This window comes from Scylla paramamosain, chromosome 24, assembly GCF_035594125.1.
Source record: "Scylla paramamosain isolate STU-SP2022 chromosome 24, ASM3559412v1, whole genome shotgun sequence".
Taxonomy (NCBI): Eukaryota; Metazoa; Arthropoda; class Malacostraca; order Decapoda; family Portunidae; genus Scylla; species Scylla paramamosain.
Window position 1 is genome coordinate 6,895,709 of NC_087174.1, and position 20,336 is coordinate 6,916,044.

Genomic DNA, 20,336 nt, shown 5'->3' on the forward strand with positions numbered 1-20,336 from the left:
CCACCACTTTGGTCTCTCATACACATTCTTTTGGGACCAGTTGAAGAAAATATGTTATATGTATTTATATTGAAGAAGAGATAAAGAGTAAAATAGAAGCATCTTAGATTCACAGTAGTACAAAAGGGCAAAAAACATCTGGAGTTGAGTAACTTTATAATGAAAGATGAGGCTAAGGAGCTTTCCTATGTAGCGTGAGGGAGGATTTTGATAACTTTTTTGTGTGATGTTGGGCTGATATAGATGGTGACTGCAGAAGTGAGGCTGTACCACTGTCAATAACTTTTAACTACACAGTCCAATTTGCTCTTTCTTCTAAGTCTTTAATGCTGGCTGAGCAAGATGACTGGTAGCCTCTGGAGATGGACAAGTGTTGAGGCGATGACTGAGGACACTGTAACTATCAAGACACTTGGTCAGGAAGGAGTGTGCTGCTGCCTGTCATGGCCACCAATGCAACTCTGAAACACTGTAACACTGTATTCACTCGGGTAATATAAAACCCTGGTGCTTTAGTGCTTTATTTAATATAAGCAGCCATAGAGCTCTAATCTGTGCCCTCTGAGTATAAAGCAGGAATATTTCATTGTCTAGATATTATCCACTAAGGAAAATGTGTCAAAATAGATTAAAAGAAAGGGCTTGTTAATTTTTTGAAATGAAAGGAAATTCTGAGAAGAGAATGAAGGTCTGCTATGTGATTTTTTTTCCCATTCTCTTAAGGTAAATTTTGCATAATATGAACATTCTGTACAGCCAAGTCCACAACAAGCAAGAGCAGCTGAATGAATATGCAATCCACTTTTCATAACAGGATGTTGGAGTATGGCATAAAGAATGGTAAAGGATATGGAGACAATATCGGAGTGGGTGTTTGAAAGCAGTCAATCCAGGGGTTAACAAAGAGAAAAATCAAGAGAGAGAGAGAGAGAGAGAGAGAGAGAGAGAGAGAGAGAGAGAGAGAGAGAGAGAGAGAGAGAGAGAGAGAGAGAGAGTAGTTTCTATTATTCTTTCACAAAAAAATTACCACTTGAACGGAATGCATGAGAGTAATAGGAAGGTGGACAACACAACTCACTTTATACAATCTTATAAGGTTAACCACACAGCAGAACAAGCACACAGTGAGCAGCACAGACACAGATGCCAAGCAGAATGTATTATTTTGCCCAGGATTGCCAGCACCCAAGGCAGGACAGAAGGGAGAGGGCCAGCAGGCTTACAATCCCTTATTATGGTAAGAATAAAAAGGCGAGGGAAAAAAGAATGAAGAAAATGACATACCTATTAAAATATCCCTCATTCACTTGGTGCAATTGGCAAGGACAACTCAATGCACTAAACTACAATGAATATTCTAAAATGTAATATGCAAAAAAAGTAATTTAATTATTTAAAATCTAACATTCTTGACACATTGCTGAAGAAATTAATTCATGTCTTTTCTCTTCTCCTGTTATCCAAAATGGAATGAGCCTTTCTATCCTCCTTCTTCCCCTGCTCTTTTCTGTTCTCTCTACATCAACAGTTGCACTCCCTCTCTCCTCACCTGTGTGCTGTAGACTGACCACAGAACTATGGCATTCAGCACCTCAGCATCCCATCTTCTTCCTCTTTTCAGCTTAAATCCCTATTCAAGGTTGCTGTTTCTAATGAGCCTTTTCCAACTGATATGTGGATATAGGAAGGTATGGTTCGTACAGGGACCGGCACATAGAGGCATGATGACTTCTTGCAGTTTCCCTTATTTTCTTATGTTATCAACTTTTTCAATCTTACACCATTTTTTCACTTATTCCTTTGTCTCTCAAGTCTTCTTTAATGCAGTCACTTAATTCCAGGTCTTCCTCTTCTCTGTATTCCTATCACCTCAATATTTCATCCTGACCCAAGAAATACTGAGGACATATCAAGGACAGACAAAACAATTCCAAATATGAAGATGTTAACCTGATCAATTTTCATTACCTGAGTCTTTGGATGAAATACAAGTTCTGATTTTGTAGAATATAATTTGATTCATCCAACTTAGGTGCAGAGAGTAGGTATGTATGGTTCCCAAGATTGTCATGGCAGCCAGACTTTGAAAATTTCTGATACTTTGAGTCCCCATTGCCTTGTGTAAGTGTTGCCTTCACCCTCATGCAGGAAAGGTACAAACTGTCTGCATGTAAGTATAGCTATTTTGTTGCCTTCACCCTCATGCAAGAAAGGTACAAACTGTCTGCAGTGGCCCACACATCACACTCCTATGACAAATGGTGTGTCATAAAGCATCCCTTTCACATTGACATTTCCGTTAAACAAGAAACTACCCAACATAATTAATTGTCACAGAAAAATAAATATATATTCTTTCTTTAATACATCGAGGCATGAACCTTGTGTCGTGACTGAGGTCCACCCTCTCTGTGGCTCCCGAAAAAAGTGGAGCAGAGCATTAATTCTTTTAAGTTTGCAACATTTCCACCACTCTGTTCCTTCTGAGAAACAGTTAAATGCAAGTGATAGGAAAATACATGAATTAGTACCTGTCTGCAACACCACACAACAGCAAAAATTTGTATTAGTACATCTCTTGGTTTTTAATTGAAATATGAAGTTTTGAAAAGCGTCAATCCTAGAGTAGCACTGGAAGAATTCAATATTTTCTCTAATACATCATTTGTCGAGTTTGAAAGAGAGCGAAAGAAAAAACAAGACAAGAGAAAGGGAGTGGGAGTGGGAGGCAAGGGGAGACCAGGACACAGGGAGGAGTGGTTGGCTACCTTAACCACTGCCCTGGCTGGTGGGGATGATGGGAGGCATCTGGGCGTGGACGGGGGTGGTGTCCTCCTCGGGGCTGGGTGAGTCCACCGGCCGGGAGACAACCTTCACACTCTGCCGGACTGGCTGGTCGTTGTGCTGTGGAAATTTAAGAACATAAGAACATAAGAAAATAAGGGAAGCTGCAAGAAGCCATCAGGCCTTCACGTGGCAGCTATGTAATTAATGTTTGTCTAATGACACAAGATTACCAAAGACCAAAGTGATATATCAGCAAAATACACAATATGAGAGAGAGAGAGAGAGAGAGAGTGAGAGAGGAAGAGAGAGAGAGAGAGAGAGGAGAGAGAGAGAGAGAGAGAGAGAGAGAGAGAGAGAGAGAGAGAGAGAGAGAGAGAGAGGCGGAGAGAGAGGAACATGACTTATTCATACAAAACTCATCTTCAGTAAAATGTAAATGAACCAGAATTCATTTGCCTATTATTTTAACCCTTTACCAAACTGTGTGTGGCAGAGCAGTTTGTCACATCTGGCCACAAATAAAGAGAGAGAGAGAGAGAGAGAGAGAGAGAGAGAGAGAGAGAGAGAGAGAGAGAGAGAGAGAGAGAGACTGTCATCAATATTTCCAGGTTCAACACTCTCTTTTAAAGTATCTGGATGATCGGCCAAGAACAAAAAAAAAAAAAAAAAAAAAAACACTCAAATGATGTTCCCGGAAATTAAATAAAAGAAAGAAGATTAAAATTCCCTGTATAATTCAATAATCATTAGATATGCAAGGGAAACTATTAAGAGAGGGGAAAAAGAAACTCTGAAACTATAAAACTTCAGCTTCAACTATTGCATTTGATATTGACTGAAAACTAAGGAATATTTCACGTTATCGTATTATCTACAATCAAATCAATGACAGGAGGTTCAAAACATCGAGTCGTTACACAAAAACACGACACAAGCACCATAAAGTCGACTGACACTGAAAGCAACCGCGAGTGAAGCTCCGATCGCAGAGTGAAGCTTCGATCGCATTTTCAAACGTTTCGGTGCTTCATCTCCACTAGTTTTAGAAGGTTATAATAATAATGCCGTTTCTAGGAGTATTTTAATGATTCTAATGCTGGTTTGATAAGTATTTTGCGTTACTAATGGGAAAAACACCCCTGACATTCCAATTAATCATCTCTATGGCATTTAAAAATAGTCGTAATTCTGAAACGCTTTGTTCTCTTATCACGACTATTTTCAAAGGCCAGAGATCATCAGCCGGGTTGTCAAGAGTGTTGCTCCTGTTAATAATGCAGAACTCTTATCAATCTGCCACTAAAACCGTAAAAAAACACCATTGAAAACCCGTGTAACATCAGCCTTTAAAAAGTGGTCGGTGTGCGGCGCAGAAGCGTTTAGTTTTCCGGAGTGTTCTGCATTGAAACGGGAACCTGACATGCGCTGTACAAGAGAGAGAGAGAAAGAGAGAGAGAGAGTTTCCATGGTACACAGTGCAGACCCATGCCTACGTAGATTGACAGGATTGTGAAATGTGTGATGCCTGCAGCGCAACAACGAGTGTGTGATTGATTAGGTTACGAATGGATACGTGTGTGTGTGTGTGTGTGTGTGTGTGTGTGTGTGTGTGTGTGTGTGTGTGTGTGCCAACACCATGTACGTATAAGTGACGATCTTATATATGTATGTGACTGTATGTATGTAACTGAAGGAGAGAGAGAGAGAGAGAGAGAGAGAGAGAGAGAGAGAGAGAGAGAGAGAGAGAGAGAGAGAGAGAGAGAGAGAGCACAAAGTTTGCCTCACCTGTGTGTATTTAGGAGCGACGCCCCCCGTGCCGCTGAGTCTCATTCCGCTCGGGATCGCCTGCAGCCACATCAGAACCGCGCAGCAGGAAGAGCCCAAGGTTGAGCTGCGGGATGTCATTGTAGAGGTGCAGCAGCAGCATCACGAAGGTCAGACCCAGCAGTAGGTACGCTGAAACCACGGCAACTTGTTATGTAAGTCTACTACAAGAACTACTACTACCATTAGTACTAATACTAATATCACTACTACTTCTTGGGGCTGTTTCGGTGTGGCCTTGTCTACGCTACACTACTACTACTACTACTACTACTACTACTACTACTGCTACTACTACTACTACTGCTGCTGTTGCTGCTGTTGCTGCTGCTGCTGCTGCTACTACTACTACTACTATCATAACAATTTATGAGGACTTTAGAAATAGCCTTTGTTTTCGTTACTACTACTACTACTACTACTACTTTAGCACATTTACGAATAACAACAACTAAGAACAAAAGGGAAAATACCTACAAAACATCTGGTAATAAACACGCTGCAAAATAACTTAAAAAAAAAAGTAAACAAGCAAGTTGGTACGTAAATATATAAACAAACATAAATAACAAGAAAATAACTAGTACAACAACTCTGAAATACGAGACTGCGAAAAAAACAAAACAAAATAAACACACACACACACACACACACACACACACACACACACACACACACACACACACACACACACACACACACACACACAAAAGAAACACTCAAACACGTACCAGTGATACAGATTTTATAGAGGGGCCTCATGGGTTGCCTGGGGGCGTCTCCAGGGATGTAGTCACCGAGGCCTATGGTGGTGAGGGAGATGAAGCAGTAATAGAGGGAGTCCAGGAAGTCCCAGCCCGGCTCTAGCTTGGCGAATATAAAGGCTGGCACCACCATGAACAGACCGAAGGTGATGGTGCCGATGATGGCCAGGTGGAACACTCGAATGTTGAACGGCTGTAGGGAGAGAACAGATGATAAGGAAGGAGAGAACGTAATGTAAGGAGGGAGGGAACGTAAAAAGGGGGAGAGCAGAACCTGAGGAGGGGGAGAGCAAAACGTGAGGAGGGAGAGAACAGGGCGTAAACAAAGAGAAAACAGAGCAGAAGGAAGAACGTAATTTAAGGAAGGAAGGAACGTAAGATGGGAGAGAACAGAGCGTGAAGAGAGAGAAAAGAACAGAACGTAACGAGAATAGAACGTAAGAAATGGACAACAGAACATAAGAAGAACAGAACGTGAGGAGAGAGAGAGAGAGAGAAGAGAACGTAAGGGAGCGCCAAGTCAATTCCCTAACACAAGGCAACTCCATAACACTTGAAACTTACCTCCACGTTGACCTCTTCCTAATAGTTTGGCTGCGAGAGTTAGTTCAAGGCTGCTCTCTCTCTCTCTCTCCTCTCTCTCTCTCCTCTCTCTCTCTCTCTCTCTCTCTCTCCTCTCTCTCTCTCTCTCTCTCTCTCTCTCTCTCTCTGTAATAGTCACCACTCCAGATATCCTTCCTTTAACACCTTCATCCCCTTCTTCACGTCTCGCAATCCTCTCAAGCACCCACTGATCTCTATACAAGTCCCCCAGCCAGCCCTGCAGATCCTAATACATCCCTATTCCCTGCCATGCGTCCTCCAGCACACCGCATACCACTCCTTCACGCCTTACAGATCCCAACACACTTCACTAAGCCCAGCAAATCGTCCCCGGCACATCCATACCACCTGCCGCACGGGAATAGAGACGAGCTAAACACTGGAGATGAAAACTGGAGGAAGGAACGCTTGGATAAAGCAGTGAAGAATGAAAAAAAGAATGAATTTGCACTCAAGAAGGAGGAAGAAATTATATTAGAGGTGGTATCTCTCATCTCACATGCTTCAATAACACCAGTATTATAAACTCGGGAACTCCCTGTCTGCCTCTGTGCTTCCCCCTACTTATGACTTGAATTCTTTGAAGTGGGAGGTCTCAAGGCACTTCTCCCCCAATTTTGGATGATCCTTTTAGTCCTCTCCTTTAGGGACCGGCACCTGAGTGGGGCTTATTATTTTTTCTTTTGTAGCCTTGACCATAGACCCTCTTACACACACACTTAAAGAAGAAGAAGAAGAAGAAACAGTACCTGGTAGAGATGCCCCAGCTTAGAGTTGAGCCAGTAGAGGAGCCACGTGGTCGGCAGCAGCAGTCTCTCCACCAGCGCCGTCAGGAGGATGAAGGTCATGGGGATCCCGATGATGGCGTAGATGATGCAGAAGATCTTGCCTCCTTCAGACAGCGGGTGCACGTGACCGTAACCTGAAGGAGGGAGGGAGACATGTACTCGTAAGTCACGTAAGGAGAAAGAAGGGGAGGTACACAACGGAACACAAAGGAAGAACAAACAGTAAGAGGCCTATTGGTCCTTATGTTTGCTTTAAGCAGCTAAATTAATATTATGAGAGAGAGAGAGAGAGAGAGAGAGAGAGAGAGAGAGAGAGAGAGAGAGAGAGAGAGAGAGAGAGAGAGAGAGAGAGAGAGAGAGAGAATAATTTCTTCTATAAACGACATATATCAACGAAATGAGGAATGGAGTAGAGGAAGAAAGAGGGAAAGAAGGAAGATTCAATACAGAATGAATGAATAAATGAATACATGAATACAAAAATAAATAAGTTCATTCTACGTTCCTGACCCGCATTCGCTTCTCGCTTCTCTTGTTTCCTCGCCTTGCCGCGGCCTGGTAACTGTCAGCATCTCCTCCCTCCCCCTCTCTCTCTCTCTCTCTCTCTCTCTCAAAACGAAAATAAAATTAACCTAAAACGTTTTCTTGACTTTCCTGAGATTTATAACTTTTACCTAACATATCTTTTATAATCTTTCAAGAGAAACACCGTATAATTTTTCACTACAACTACACACACACACACACACACACACACACACACACACACACACACACACACACACACACACACACACACACACACACACACACTCAAAATTCACGTAAGTTCTCTCAAAAGCTTGTGATATTTTCTCCTTTTTTTCCTTCCTTTAATATTCGCGATTATGAACTTAGCTGGATTAATTTTCTTTGATCTCTTTATGCTTACGGGGAAATCTTTCGCGCAACTCCTGTGGACATGATTTCTGAGAAGCTTTAAGGAGAAAATATGAGGAGAAGGACACTGTGGGGGGCTGACTGGGCAATGGCTGTGATGGCGGAAGGGGGAGGGGGAACTGCTGCTGGGACATGAAAGGGAGACGAGCTGTGGAAGGAGGAGGAGGAGGAGGAGGAGGAGGAGGAGGAGGAGGAGGAGGAGGAGGAGGAGGAGGAGGAGGAGGAGGAGGAGGACTTGTGAGATGGTCGTTTCTAGTTAGATGATGCTTTTCGGGATGTGAGTGAATGAATGAGTGCCTGAATGACTGACTAACTCTCTCTCTCTCTCTCTCTCTCTCTCTCTCTCTCTCTCTCTCTCAGGGTACGCAACAAGAAGTGGACTAAGGAATAACAATAATAATAAAAAAGGTAATTAAAGAAAAATCAAAATAATACAGAATGGTGTGTGTGTGTGTGTGTGTGTGTGTGTGTGTGTGTGTGTGTGTGTGTGTGTGTGTGTGTGTGTGTGTGTGTGTGTGTGTGTGTGTGTGTGGGCGTCGGGAGGTGAGGGGACAGGGGTGGGGAGAGAGCAAGTGTCTTCTCTTGGAATTTTCCAGTAAGAGAGAAAACATGAAACCAGAACCAACTATTGCAACTAAAAAAATAAGAAAAAAAAAGAAAGAAAAAAGAAAGAAAATAATGTCTCGTAAACGTATGTATGATTTCTTATATTTTACGCCTCCATGAAAATAAATCTTGCGGACGCTCTTGTGTGTGTGTGTGTGTGTGTGTGTGTGTGTGTGTGTGTGTGTGTGTGTGTGTGTGTGTGTGTGTGTGTGTGTGTGTGTGTGTGTGTGTGTGTGTGTGTAGTTCTAAGGGAATGTTTAGTGATGGCTGGTTTGATCTACTTGTGGTCGTGGGATCGCCTTTGTCTAGTGGTAGTGGTAGTGGTAGTAGTAATGGTGGTAGTCGTGGTGGTGGTGGTGGTGGAGGAACACACATTCCCTCATGAATAAGGTATAACTAATGGCCAGCTGACGTGACGAGTGTACCCCGAGCACCGCACTTGACCAGCCGGATATGAATAGTGAGTGAGTGACTGGCTGGCTGGCTGGTTGTTTGAATGGCTGACTAGTTAACTGGAGTGAATGACCGATCAATATTGCCTGACCGACTAACTGAGTGAAAGTGACTGACCGACTGAATGCCTGACTGACCGATCAACTGATTTACTAAATGACTGAAAATGATTGACTGAGTGAGTGAATGACTGACCGAATAAGTGAGTGAAAACTGATTGACAGACTGAGTGAATAAACTGACAAACTCAGTGACAATCAATAAAAAAAAAGAAAGAAAGAAAGAAAAACGGGAAAAAATCACGGAAAAAAATAGCAAACACAAAACACACATAACCCACTGAATTATTTTCCATTCCCGGGTACACGAGAGAAAAAAAAAAGTGGGGAAAAAAAAAAAGAGGAAAATATCACAGGCAAGTCCCAGGTAATGGAAACTGACTGGCTTCCATTGGGTCACTTTTTTCCTCGAGGTTCTTGCGGGGAAACTTTTTTCTTATTTTTTCCCCTCTTGTGACGTGTTTGGTGAAGTGAGGACGTAAAAATACCCAACAAAGGAGAGTGAAGAGAGAGTGGAGTTGCGATATTATAAAGCATCTCTCTCTCTCTCTCTCTCTCTCTCTCTCTCTCTCTCTCTCTCTCTCTCTCTCTCTCTCTCTCTCTCTCTCTCTCTCTCTCTCTCTTACCTTTCTTTTCTTTCGTATCTCAATTCCCCTTCCTGCCTCTCTTTGCAGTGTTCCTCCTTTTCTCTTACTCTATTTCTCTTTCCTCCTACCTCTATTTCCTCTCCATCTTACTTATATTCTCTCTTCATCTTACACTCCCATTCCTTACCAGTATCCCCTAACATTTAACCCCAAATCTCATCACCCTTCTTTCACCCACTCCTTCCTCACCTTGGACCCAAATTCCCAGTTACTGTCTTATCTATCTCCCTCCTCTTCCCCCCAACCTCTCCTTCTCACACACGTACTCTTTCTCCTCTTTATCCTTGAACTATCTTTCTACAGCTTTTTGTTATCTATTTAGGCATTTATTTATTTATTTTTTAAGACTAAGCACAAAGGAAAGAGTACAAAGAAAACGGGAAAAAAACAATAGGAAGGAACTCTCGAAAGGTAAAGAAATATTAGAATAAAAACTCTCAATGTACAAATGAAGAGATAAAAAAGATAAGGAAATCAACTGTCCCTCACCTGTGCATCGTCCCCTCATTATTTCACCCCTGTAACACACTCACCTGCACCACGTCCCCTTACATAATTCCCCCCACCCACACTCTCTTGAAAACTCCCCAACACAACTCCCACTATAGCCATTTGAACGTTACCTGAGATAAAACGCCGACTTTTGAAAATATGAAGCAGATCTCGTACTTCACTCTATCTACTGACCGCAATCTAAATAAATAAACTAAATAAATAAATAAAATAAAATAAAAAGACCGCTATACAAGGCCTGAGTTCCCAGCATGCCGCGCGTCAACACGTACCTATGGTGGTGACGATGGTGCTGGAGAAGAAGAAGCTCTGCCCGAAGGACCAGTTGTGTTCCCCCCGTGCTCTTCGCCGCTGACACCCCACGGTTGTTGGCGGTGATGATCTCCACTATGAGGTCCTCCAGCGCCGAGTCTGTGGGAGAAGCAGCGCGTCAGGCAGAAGATCAATTAGGATAACACGGGATTGCACTGGGATCGCACGTAGAGCCACACTTACCGGGGCTTGTGCGAGTGTTTGGGGGTGTTCAGGATCCCATTGACATCACACACATACACACACACTCAGAGACGCTTTGCTCTCTCACCACGACTTTTCAAACGCCACAGAGGTGATTAGCCAGATTCCCATGACTATTTATCTCGCTATTGATGTAGAAATCTTGTTAAACTGTCACTGAAATCGTAAAAAAAACATCCACATAGAGCCCTTTGAAGTAGTGGAGGTGCGGGGCAAAGGTGTTTCAGAATACGGGGCTCACTAGAGGATTAGGATTACACAGGATTGCGCATTTCCCGGGACTTGTGCGGCCGTTTAGGTGTTTTACGATCATTTAGGATTACACTACCATTCCCTCGTAACAAATATAAATATACTAATTCTAACGAGGCTGTTTAAGAGACACACTCTAAATCATACCTTAGTAAAAAAAGATAGGATAGTGAAGTAAAAGACTCCTCCACATCCACCCACCCATCCACCATTCCCTCCTGTCTGCAGTGCCATGGAAAACAGGTGGGGAAAAATATAGATGGGAAAAATAAATGACGTGGAATATTGAATAGTAAATGATGAAAGGGAAACTTATCTGAGGTAAAATCTACTCCTATCGAGCGATCTGGCAAAAAAAAAAAAAAACTTTATATGCAACTGAAAGCGAGAGAGAGAGAGAGAGAGAGAGAGAGAGAGAGAGAGAGAGAGAGAGAGAGAGAGAGAGAGAGAGAGAGAGAGAGAGAGAGAGAGAGAGAGACCGCAGTTGAGTGAGTAAGCAAATCAAGATAACAAGGAGACAGAGAGAGACAGAGAGAGACAGAGATGAGATGCCTTGTATTGAAGTGGAGATCAATGACATAATGATGATGGAAGGAGATTAGAATTACACTGAAGGCCGAGAGGTGAGGGGAGGGGGAGGGGGAAGGGAAAGTTCGGGAGGTGTTGCTGTGATCCAGTGACGGGCGGGAGGTGAGCATGACGAGAAGGGTCTTTGGGATGCCATGCAGAGATTACAGAATACAATGAAACTGGAGTGAAAGGGAGAAAGCACAGTTGTCAGCCAGTCTCTCTCTCTCTCTCTCTCTCTCTCTCTCTCTCTCTCTCTCTCTCTCTCTCTCTCTCTCTCTCTCTCTCTCTCTCTCTCTCTCACACACACACACACACACATACACACACCTGACACACACGGGTACTGCCTCAGAAACGCCTCCCTGCTCTCCTTCAGTTTCAAGGCCATCATCTCTTGCAGGGGCCCCTCGATCTGGGAGAAGAACGCCGCTCCGAGGAACAGGTAGCCCCAGTACGCCACCAGGTAAACAGCTAGCACCACGTCAGGTAGCCTCGGACGCCGCCACCGCCGCTCGCCCCCACGCCCACCCCTCGCGCCCTTCACGTCCTCCTCGCAGTCTGATTCCCCGGGGTTCTCCTCATCGTAGCCCTCTGTGTCCCCCTCCAAGGGATAGTAGTCCTCCCCGGAGCAGCAGCCTTGGCACGCGAGGAGCATTATTAAGGTGTTATTAAGGTTCAAGCGCCCGTTACTCTCTCATACAGCTCTTCCCGTCCTCGTTTCGTCACATGGCTGCCGGCGTCACATGTCTTCCCGCTCTCTCATTGTCTCTCCTCGTCACATGTCCAATTGCATCTCAAAAGTTCCTCGTTTTCTGACTCTCTTTCCACTTCTTACGTGAAAGTTTCTGAGTGCAAACCTTCAGTGATTTTCTTTACTAAACAGTCTCGCTGTCTCTTAAGTTTCCCACTCTTGCTTTCAGTTTTAACATAAGGCGCCAATCAGAGGCTTCTTGTTAACGCGATTATGGTACAGATGCGCTACTCTTTCCTTGGGCAGGCAGGCGCGGGCGGGACAGAGCAGGAGGAGGAGGAGAGGCAGCAGTACCACTAACACGGAGAGAACCACGAAAGGGACCGAACACCTGACGGAGGCACTGGTTGTAACCCATAGAAGGAGCAGAAGGTAACGAAACTGACTGTAATTCCGAAAACGAGGCATCAGAAGACGCGGTAGATGGAATTCACTTTATACAGTCACCGCCACCACCACTGACACCACCACCACCGCCACTGTGAGTTTACAAGAGTAAGTAACGCGATCTGCCGGACTGACCCCCTTTCTGACCTCGCCGCTGGCCAGAGATAACAGACAGATTATGGTGGCTCTTAGGTAGTGGTGGTGGTGGTGGTGGTAATGGTGTACTATAGTAGCAGCGGCAGGGAGGGACAGGAGTGAAATGCAATGGTATATAGGAGAGTTAAGATCCTAAAGATGTAGGACTTAATTCTGAACTGAATTAAATGTTTGTTTGTTTTTTATTCTATTTTATTCATTTATTTATTTATCTACTTATTCTATTCTATTTTTTGTGACTACCCTTAACATTTTTTGGGAAACGACAAGTTAAGCGTTTGTTTACAAATTTTTACTTCCTTTTTCTTTTCTTTTCCCTTGGGTAATCTCCTTGACACGTAAAAAAAAAATCAATAAAACGAAAAAATGAATGAATGAATAAATAAACGAGAAGACAATGTAATAAATAAACAAGAAGAAAATGTAATACTCAAACTGATAAAGGAAAAGTACTTGGTAACAGCCGGAAGAGATCACCAAATACTGGGGGAGTGCAGGAGGAGACTAAATAAACCAGGTGTGCAAATATTAAACCACACAGTCTGCTCATACCGAAGAGATTTCATAAAGTTCCTTACTAAACCCCCTTGATCCATCCACGCCTCTCTCTTTCCGACATAACTCCCACGCTCTTCTTCTCTTCCACCCACACTCGAACCCCTCCTGGTCCTACACACTCTTTCCTCCCTTCCTCCTTTCCTCCCTTTCCTCCTTCCTTTTCCTTCCAGACACTCCTAGCCTTCTTACCCATATTCTTTTACCCGTCCTTCCCCTAAGACTTTTCTACACTTCCCAATCCCCACACTCTTCTTCCCCTCCTTCCCCAACCCTCTCTACACTTTACAACCTCCCAATCTTCCATCTCTCCTAACCTCACACACTTTCTCTACACTACTCAACCACCCACTCTCTTCTATTCCTGTCCTCCCATGTCCCGTTCTTCCCTCTCTCTGTCTTCCACTCCCCTCGAGACAGGTGGACCCCCCACTGTCTCCCAGAGGTGGTGTTGATAATACGACTGATAAGCAAAACGTAACACCGAAAATCTCACGTAGCGAAGGTGGATAACCGTGTGTGTGTGTGTGTGTGTGTGTGTGTGTGTGTGTGTGTGTGTGTGTGTGTGTGAAGGTGGGACTAAAGATAAAAAATACAGCAACATTGATAGATCATTGTAGTAGACTTCTTAAGAGGGTCACACACACACACACACACACACACACACACACACACACACACACACACACACACACACAACGTACGCGCAAAGTTACTTATCCTCCACCACCCATTCTCTCTCTCTCTCTCTCTCTCTCTCTCTCTCTCTCTCTCTCTCTCTCTCTCTCTCTCTCTCTCTCTCTCTCTCTCTCTCTCGTCATTCCGTCTAGTAGTAGCGGCGGGAGGGATCCACTTGAGGCGGGAGGAGGGGGTGGTGAGGGTCCTCCCGCAGCGCCCACAAGAGATAACGAGAAGAGGTTGATAGGAGGAGGAGAAGGAGGAGGAGGGAGAGTATCTTATCAAGAGGAAAGACACTCAAGCTTTTACAGGCACGTCCTCATGAAGTGTTTGCGTTGCTAGGGTCTGGTTACGCACGCTGGGATGAGACTGTGAGGGAAATGAGGCAGAGACAGAGGTGTGGACAGACTGGCACAAGACATATACGTAGAGGCTGACAGGCTGGGACAGAATTGAGACAGAAAGACTGAGGCGTGGACAGACTGGGACAAGACGTATGTAGAGAGATTGACAGGTTGGGACAGGACACAGACAGTAAGACAGAGAGATGGACGTACTGAGAGACCGGACAGACAGAAAAACAGACAGAAAGACAGATAGCTTGACAGAGAGGAAGACATTTAGAAGGCAGACAGACATATTTAAAGACAGTCTTACAGGCAAAGAGACAGAGGTAGACAGATAACAAGACAGAAAAAAACTGACAGGCAGATAAGCAGAATGACAGAAAGACAAAGAGCCAAGCAGACAGACAGATATGTCAATGGAGGAAGACAGACACAGACTAACAGACAAAAGGGCGGAAAGACAGGATAGTCGATAGAGGTACATAGACAAGGAGACAGAAAAAAATAAACAGACAGACAGAAAAAGACAGGATGACAAAAAGACAGAGTTAGAGATACTGATACAATTTTTTTATTTATTCTCTCATACAAGTTAACAAAGACCAATTAAATTAATATATCAAAGCCACGATCCAGGAAACAAACCTCTTCTGTGACACCATGGAAACACATACATACATACATACATACATACATGAGTCCACCACTGACGTAAAATCAAGGCAGAAGTCTTATTATTGTGGCAAATATTGACACCGTATTTACAACCTGAAATTATCTACAGCGAAGATACCGGCGATAAGATGAATATGAATACATAATTAGTAATGAGCAAGATGGTAACGTAGCCATTATTAGTGATGGAATTATTGATGATTAAGATGATGATGATGATGATGATGATGATGATGATGATGATGATGATGATGATGATAAAAATAATAATAATAATAATAATAATAATAATAATAATAATAATAATGATAATAATAATAATAATAATAATAATAATAATAATAATAATAATAATAGTAGTAGTAGTAGTAGTAGTAGTAGTAGTAGTAGTAGTAGTAGTAGTAGTAGTAGTAGTAGTAGTAGTAGTAGTAGTAGTAGTAACAAAAATAATGATAACTACTACTACTACTACTAATACAATAATAATAATAATAATAATAATAATAATAATAATAATAATAATAATAATAATAATAATAATAACAACAACAATAACAACACCACCATTACCACTACCACCACCACCACCACCACCACCACCACCAACAACAACAACAACAACAATAATAACAATGGAAACAGCCAAAAAAAGAATCAGACAGACAGATTTAGTTTCCCCTCAATTATTTTCCCTCCTCACAGACTGAATCCGCCTCAGCTCTCAAGAAAAGTTACGAGAGAAAGGTGTCTGTTGGTTGTAGTATTATGCTTTTGTTCGACACTCACGCCTCTGATGTACGATGTCGCCTTGACCATGAGAAAGGGAGAGAAGGAGGGAGAAAGAGTGGAAGAGAAGGGATAGAGGGTGGTGGTGGTGGTGGAAGAGGAGGAGGATGGGTGGGAGGAAGGAACAAAATTCAACTTTATGAGGAAAAGGTGAGGACACAGGGTACGAACATATCAAAGAAGAAGAAGAAGAAGAAGAAGAAGAAGAAGAAGAAGAAGAAGAAGAAGAAGAAGAAGAAGAAGAAGAAGATGATGATGATGATGATGATGATGATGATGATGATGATGATGATGATGATGATGATGATGATGATGAAGACGGAAAAGAAGATGAAGAAAGAGAAAGAAAATAAGAAAACGAAGAAGAACGAGAACAAGAACAAGAAGAACAAGAAGAACAAACAACAACAACAAAAACAAACAAACAAAACAAAACGAAACAAAAACATGAACAAAAACAAGAAAAAATAAAATAAAAAAAGAAAAGAAAAACATCAACAGGACCACCACCACCACCATCACCACCACATAACCCTTACCACATTATCCTCACTAACCAGAGACGTTCCTCCCCACTCCTCACCTCCCCCATACCAATCCCTCCCCCCATTAACACTCAACGCTCGAGAAAACGATGCAACTTCATGTTTATTGCCCCACTGTTGCAGATTCCAGGACAGGAGAGGAGGGGAGGGGAGGGGAGGGAGTAGAGGTGGTTCAGGTGGTAAACAGGTAAGAGGAAAGCTGTTGGCAGGTAAACAAGTAGTAGTAGTAGTAGTAGTAGTAGTAGTAGTAGTAGTAGTAGTAGTAGTAGTAGTAGTAGTAGTAGTAGTAGTAGTAGTAGTGAGGAGAACAGAAAGGGAGATTAAAATTGCCTCTCTATTTCATACCTTAAATCTTTCTTATTACACCTGTCACGTGATTTACACCTGAACGACACCCTTTACGGCATAATCCCTTAAACACTGTCTCTCTCTCTCTCTCTCTCTCTCTCTCTCTCTCTCTCTCTCTCTCTCTCTCTCTCTGGGCACTAAAACATTAAACTCGGTTCGTAAAGCGCACTTCCTCGATAATCACAAAGGCAATTTCAACCCAACGAGTTTATCTGCTAATTGTGAGGCTGAGAGGGTAAGGAGGGGAGGGGCGGATTGGGAGGGATGCAGGAGGGGCAAGGAGAGGGTGACGGGTGGTGAGGGGGTAAGGGGAGAGGTGAGGGGTGTTACTTTTGGTGGTGATGAGAGGAATGTATGGGAGAGAGAAGGAGAGAAGTAGAGGTAGATGAGAAGACAGGAGAAGGAAAAACTGGAGAGAGAGAGAGAGAGAGAGAGAGAGAGAGAGAGAGAGAGAGAGAGAGAGAGAGAGAGAGAGAGAGAGAGAGAGAGAGAGAGAGAGAAACAGAAAAAACAAGGGAAGGAGAGAACTGAAAGGAGAAGAGGAAGAGGAGAACGAAAAGGGGAGAAGGAAAGGAGAGGAAGCGAGGGAGAGGAAGGGAAGAGAGAGAGAGAGAGAGAGAGAGAGAGAGAGAGAGAGAGAGAGAGAGAGAGAGAGAGAGAGAGAAGGAGGGGGAGGGAGGGGAAGGTAACACCAAAGCTGCCTCGCCAACTCGTGGAATCCAGTTTCAGTTTCAACTTAAATTGAAGTTGGTAGTATTTCAGATTCCATTTCACATTTTTCCTTCACTGAGAGACAGGCGCCCTCCCATCCCCCTCTCCCCCTCTCGTCCGCCCTTCCATCCCCCTCTCCCCCTCTCGTCTCTTAACATTCAGACCGTGACTCGCTGGTAAAGGAACAAGGGTTAAGGGATTCAGGGCCCATTACTTTATTCCGTCTCCTCAAGCCATACATATCAACTGGTGCAGCTCGCCAGGGTGAGGACACGGTGAAGCTTCTGCAGATCTTAGCCAGGGTGAAAGGGACGGGATTAATACGCGCCATCACCGTTTCATCACCATCGCTATGTCGTCACCAAGTCATCACCAGCGAGCCACTATCAATTTGTCATCATCACTTCACCACTACTATGGCATCGTTATTTTTTTCATCACCTCGTCATAATCAACCATATCATCATTAATTTGTCATCACTATGTCACCAATACGTTATGACCAATGTTTCATCACCACTATTGCATCATCACCAAGTCATCGCTACCATATCACCACCACGTCACCACCGAATCATCACAAAGCCACGGAACAACACAAAGTAACTCAACACAAGTAGAGGCAAGTGAATTTCAAACATCAAGGTAATTTTAAACTTACGTAGATTGTGGTCAGGGTGTGAGGGACGGGACACACACTAACTGGCCACCACGGAGGAACACGATGGAAGTCAACACAAGTGGAGGCAAGTGAATTTCAAACAGCAACGTAACTTTAAGGTCCCGTATTCTTTAAAAGTTCCCTCACCGTGACTGTTTTCAAAGGATCCAGGGATGATTAGTGAGGTCTTCGTGGGTGTTGTTCTTACTGATGCTGCAAATTTCGTGTTGAACTGTCACTAGAATCATGACAACAACCTTGAAAACTATTATTATTTCAATTGCATGATGGGAAATCTTTCTTCTCCTTTTCTTCTTCTTCTCATTATTATTATTATTATTATTATTATTATTATTATTATTATTATCATTATTATCACCATCATCATCATCATCATCATCATCATCATTATTATTATCATCAAGTAAGAAGGTTCATGGCCAACAACAACAACAACAACAACAACAACAACAACTACAACAACAACAACAACAACAACAACAACAACAACAACAACAACCATAACAACAACAACAACAACAACAGCAACACCACCAAATTGATGGCGCCAGGTCCAAAAGAGAGTTGTCAAAATAAATATCCACATTTACGAGAAGTGACTTGAGTAAGAGAAAACACCAAAACTTTTAAGAATACAAACTTTAGTTCAGGCAAGGCTGTATCAGAGAGAGAGAGAGAGAGAGAGAGAGAGAGAGAGAGAGAGAGAGAGAGAGAGAGAGAGAGAGAGAGAGAGAGAGAGAGAGAGAGACTAGGAGCATTGTGAGGAAGAATACGAGTAATCTACGGGTACTATTGTTTGTGGAGAATGTAACTGCTTGTTGGTATAGTAAAACATTGTCCTAATTGCTATGCTAATTATTTTTCTCTTTTTTCTTATTTTTTATACATATATATTTTTTACATCCACGACTGGCTCAGTACAGAAACTCTACTTCAATCCATATCAATGCCAATGACGCTCTTTCGTAGCAGCTCTTTTCGTAATAGCAATGGTGATAGTAATGTGTGTATACGTAGTGAAGAAACAGCGCCTTTAGTGTCAAACGTTTCACCGTCTTGAGTCTTATTTTTTTAACAAGCTGTGGTGTGGTACTGGATTTTTCAAGGGTATTTGTATGATCATCCGCGTACCCTTTGAAAATAGTCCTCATAAAAGAATGAAATGTTTAATTAAGAATACGGGATTTGAAATTACGAAAAAAATGCGAAGAATAGAAAAGAATGTCGTATGTTGCTCTACATTTTTGTCCGTGACTGCACCAAGTGTCACCTGCTCCGAGGCACCGCAGATAGACTTAATTATGAACATCAGGTGACAAACAGGTACTGAGGTAAACTTGCTATATTGATTTCTGGAATGTGTTGACATTTTTAGGTTTTAGAATATATAAAGAATAAAAAATAAGTGGTATTATCATGTAACCCAAGGACCAGAGAGAGAGAGAGAGAGAGAGAGAGAGAGAGAGAGAGAGAGAGAGAGAGAGAGAGAGAGAGAGAGAGAGAGAGAGATTCCGAAGAGATTTGTTCACAGATCGCTTAAATTCGGGTCAGGGCCTCCATTCAGTGGCCATAACGGAGTCATCTAGCGACAAAAAATTACGTAACAGCTTTTTTTACTAACTTTTGTTGTCGCCCGTAAAGTGAGACGAAAACTCATGAAAACGCATAACAAATAAGAAATACAATAAAAAGGAATATAATAGCACGATAAAATACGACAGATATGCGATGAAAGTAAGACAAAATACGTGAATATAAACAAAAAAAAAAAATCTATATATAAATTAACAGAAACGAAAACTAAATACGAGATGAATATTAAAAAAAAATTTTGAAGATACTGAAATATAACAATTTGGGGAAAGAAAAAAATAAATAAATTGTAGAGATAAACAAACGAAAAAAAACAAAAAACAATGAACACGTGCGAAAATAAAATACGAGATGGAAGTAAAAAGATACCGTAAATAAAAACATCGTATTATGCGGAGAGAAAAAAATAAAGAATAAAAACAAACGAAACAAAAAAAAACAATAAACAAGAGCGAGAATGAAAATGGAAGACGAAAATAAAAACAGATACAAAAAACAATAGACAGAGGAAAATGAAATACGAGATGAAAATAAAAAAATAGAAAAAATGAAAAAAGTATGGCAATATGTGGAAAGAGAAAAATAAAGAATAAAGAATAAAGATAAACAAAACAATAAACAGAGGAGAAAATGAAATACGAGACGAAAACAAAAGGAATAAATAAGAATGTGACAATATGTGGAGAGAGAGAGAGAGAGAGAGAGAGAGAGAGAGAGAGAGAGAGAGAGAGAGAGAGAGAGAGAGAGAGAGAGAGAGAGAGACGAGACAGAAATAAAATATGATAATCCGAGAGAGGGAAA

General features: G+C 42.3%; 1 protein-coding gene across 1 annotated transcript; it reads right to left on the minus strand.

The window, feature by feature from the left end:
• Positions 1–1,998: 1,998 nt before the first annotated feature.
• LOC135112664 (potassium channel subfamily K member 6-like) lies at positions 1,999–12,108 on the minus strand. The gene is given in 7 exon segments (XM_064027294.1): positions 1,999–2,904; positions 4,573–4,743; positions 5,343–5,568; positions 6,728–6,900; positions 10,256–10,326; positions 10,328–10,394; positions 11,649–12,108. Coding segments are annotated over 6 exon segments (1,026 nt in total). The 5' UTR covers positions 11,977–12,108; the 3' UTR covers positions 1,999–2,904; positions 4,573–4,582.
• Between the last annotated feature and the right edge of the window lie 8,228 nt (positions 12,109–20,336).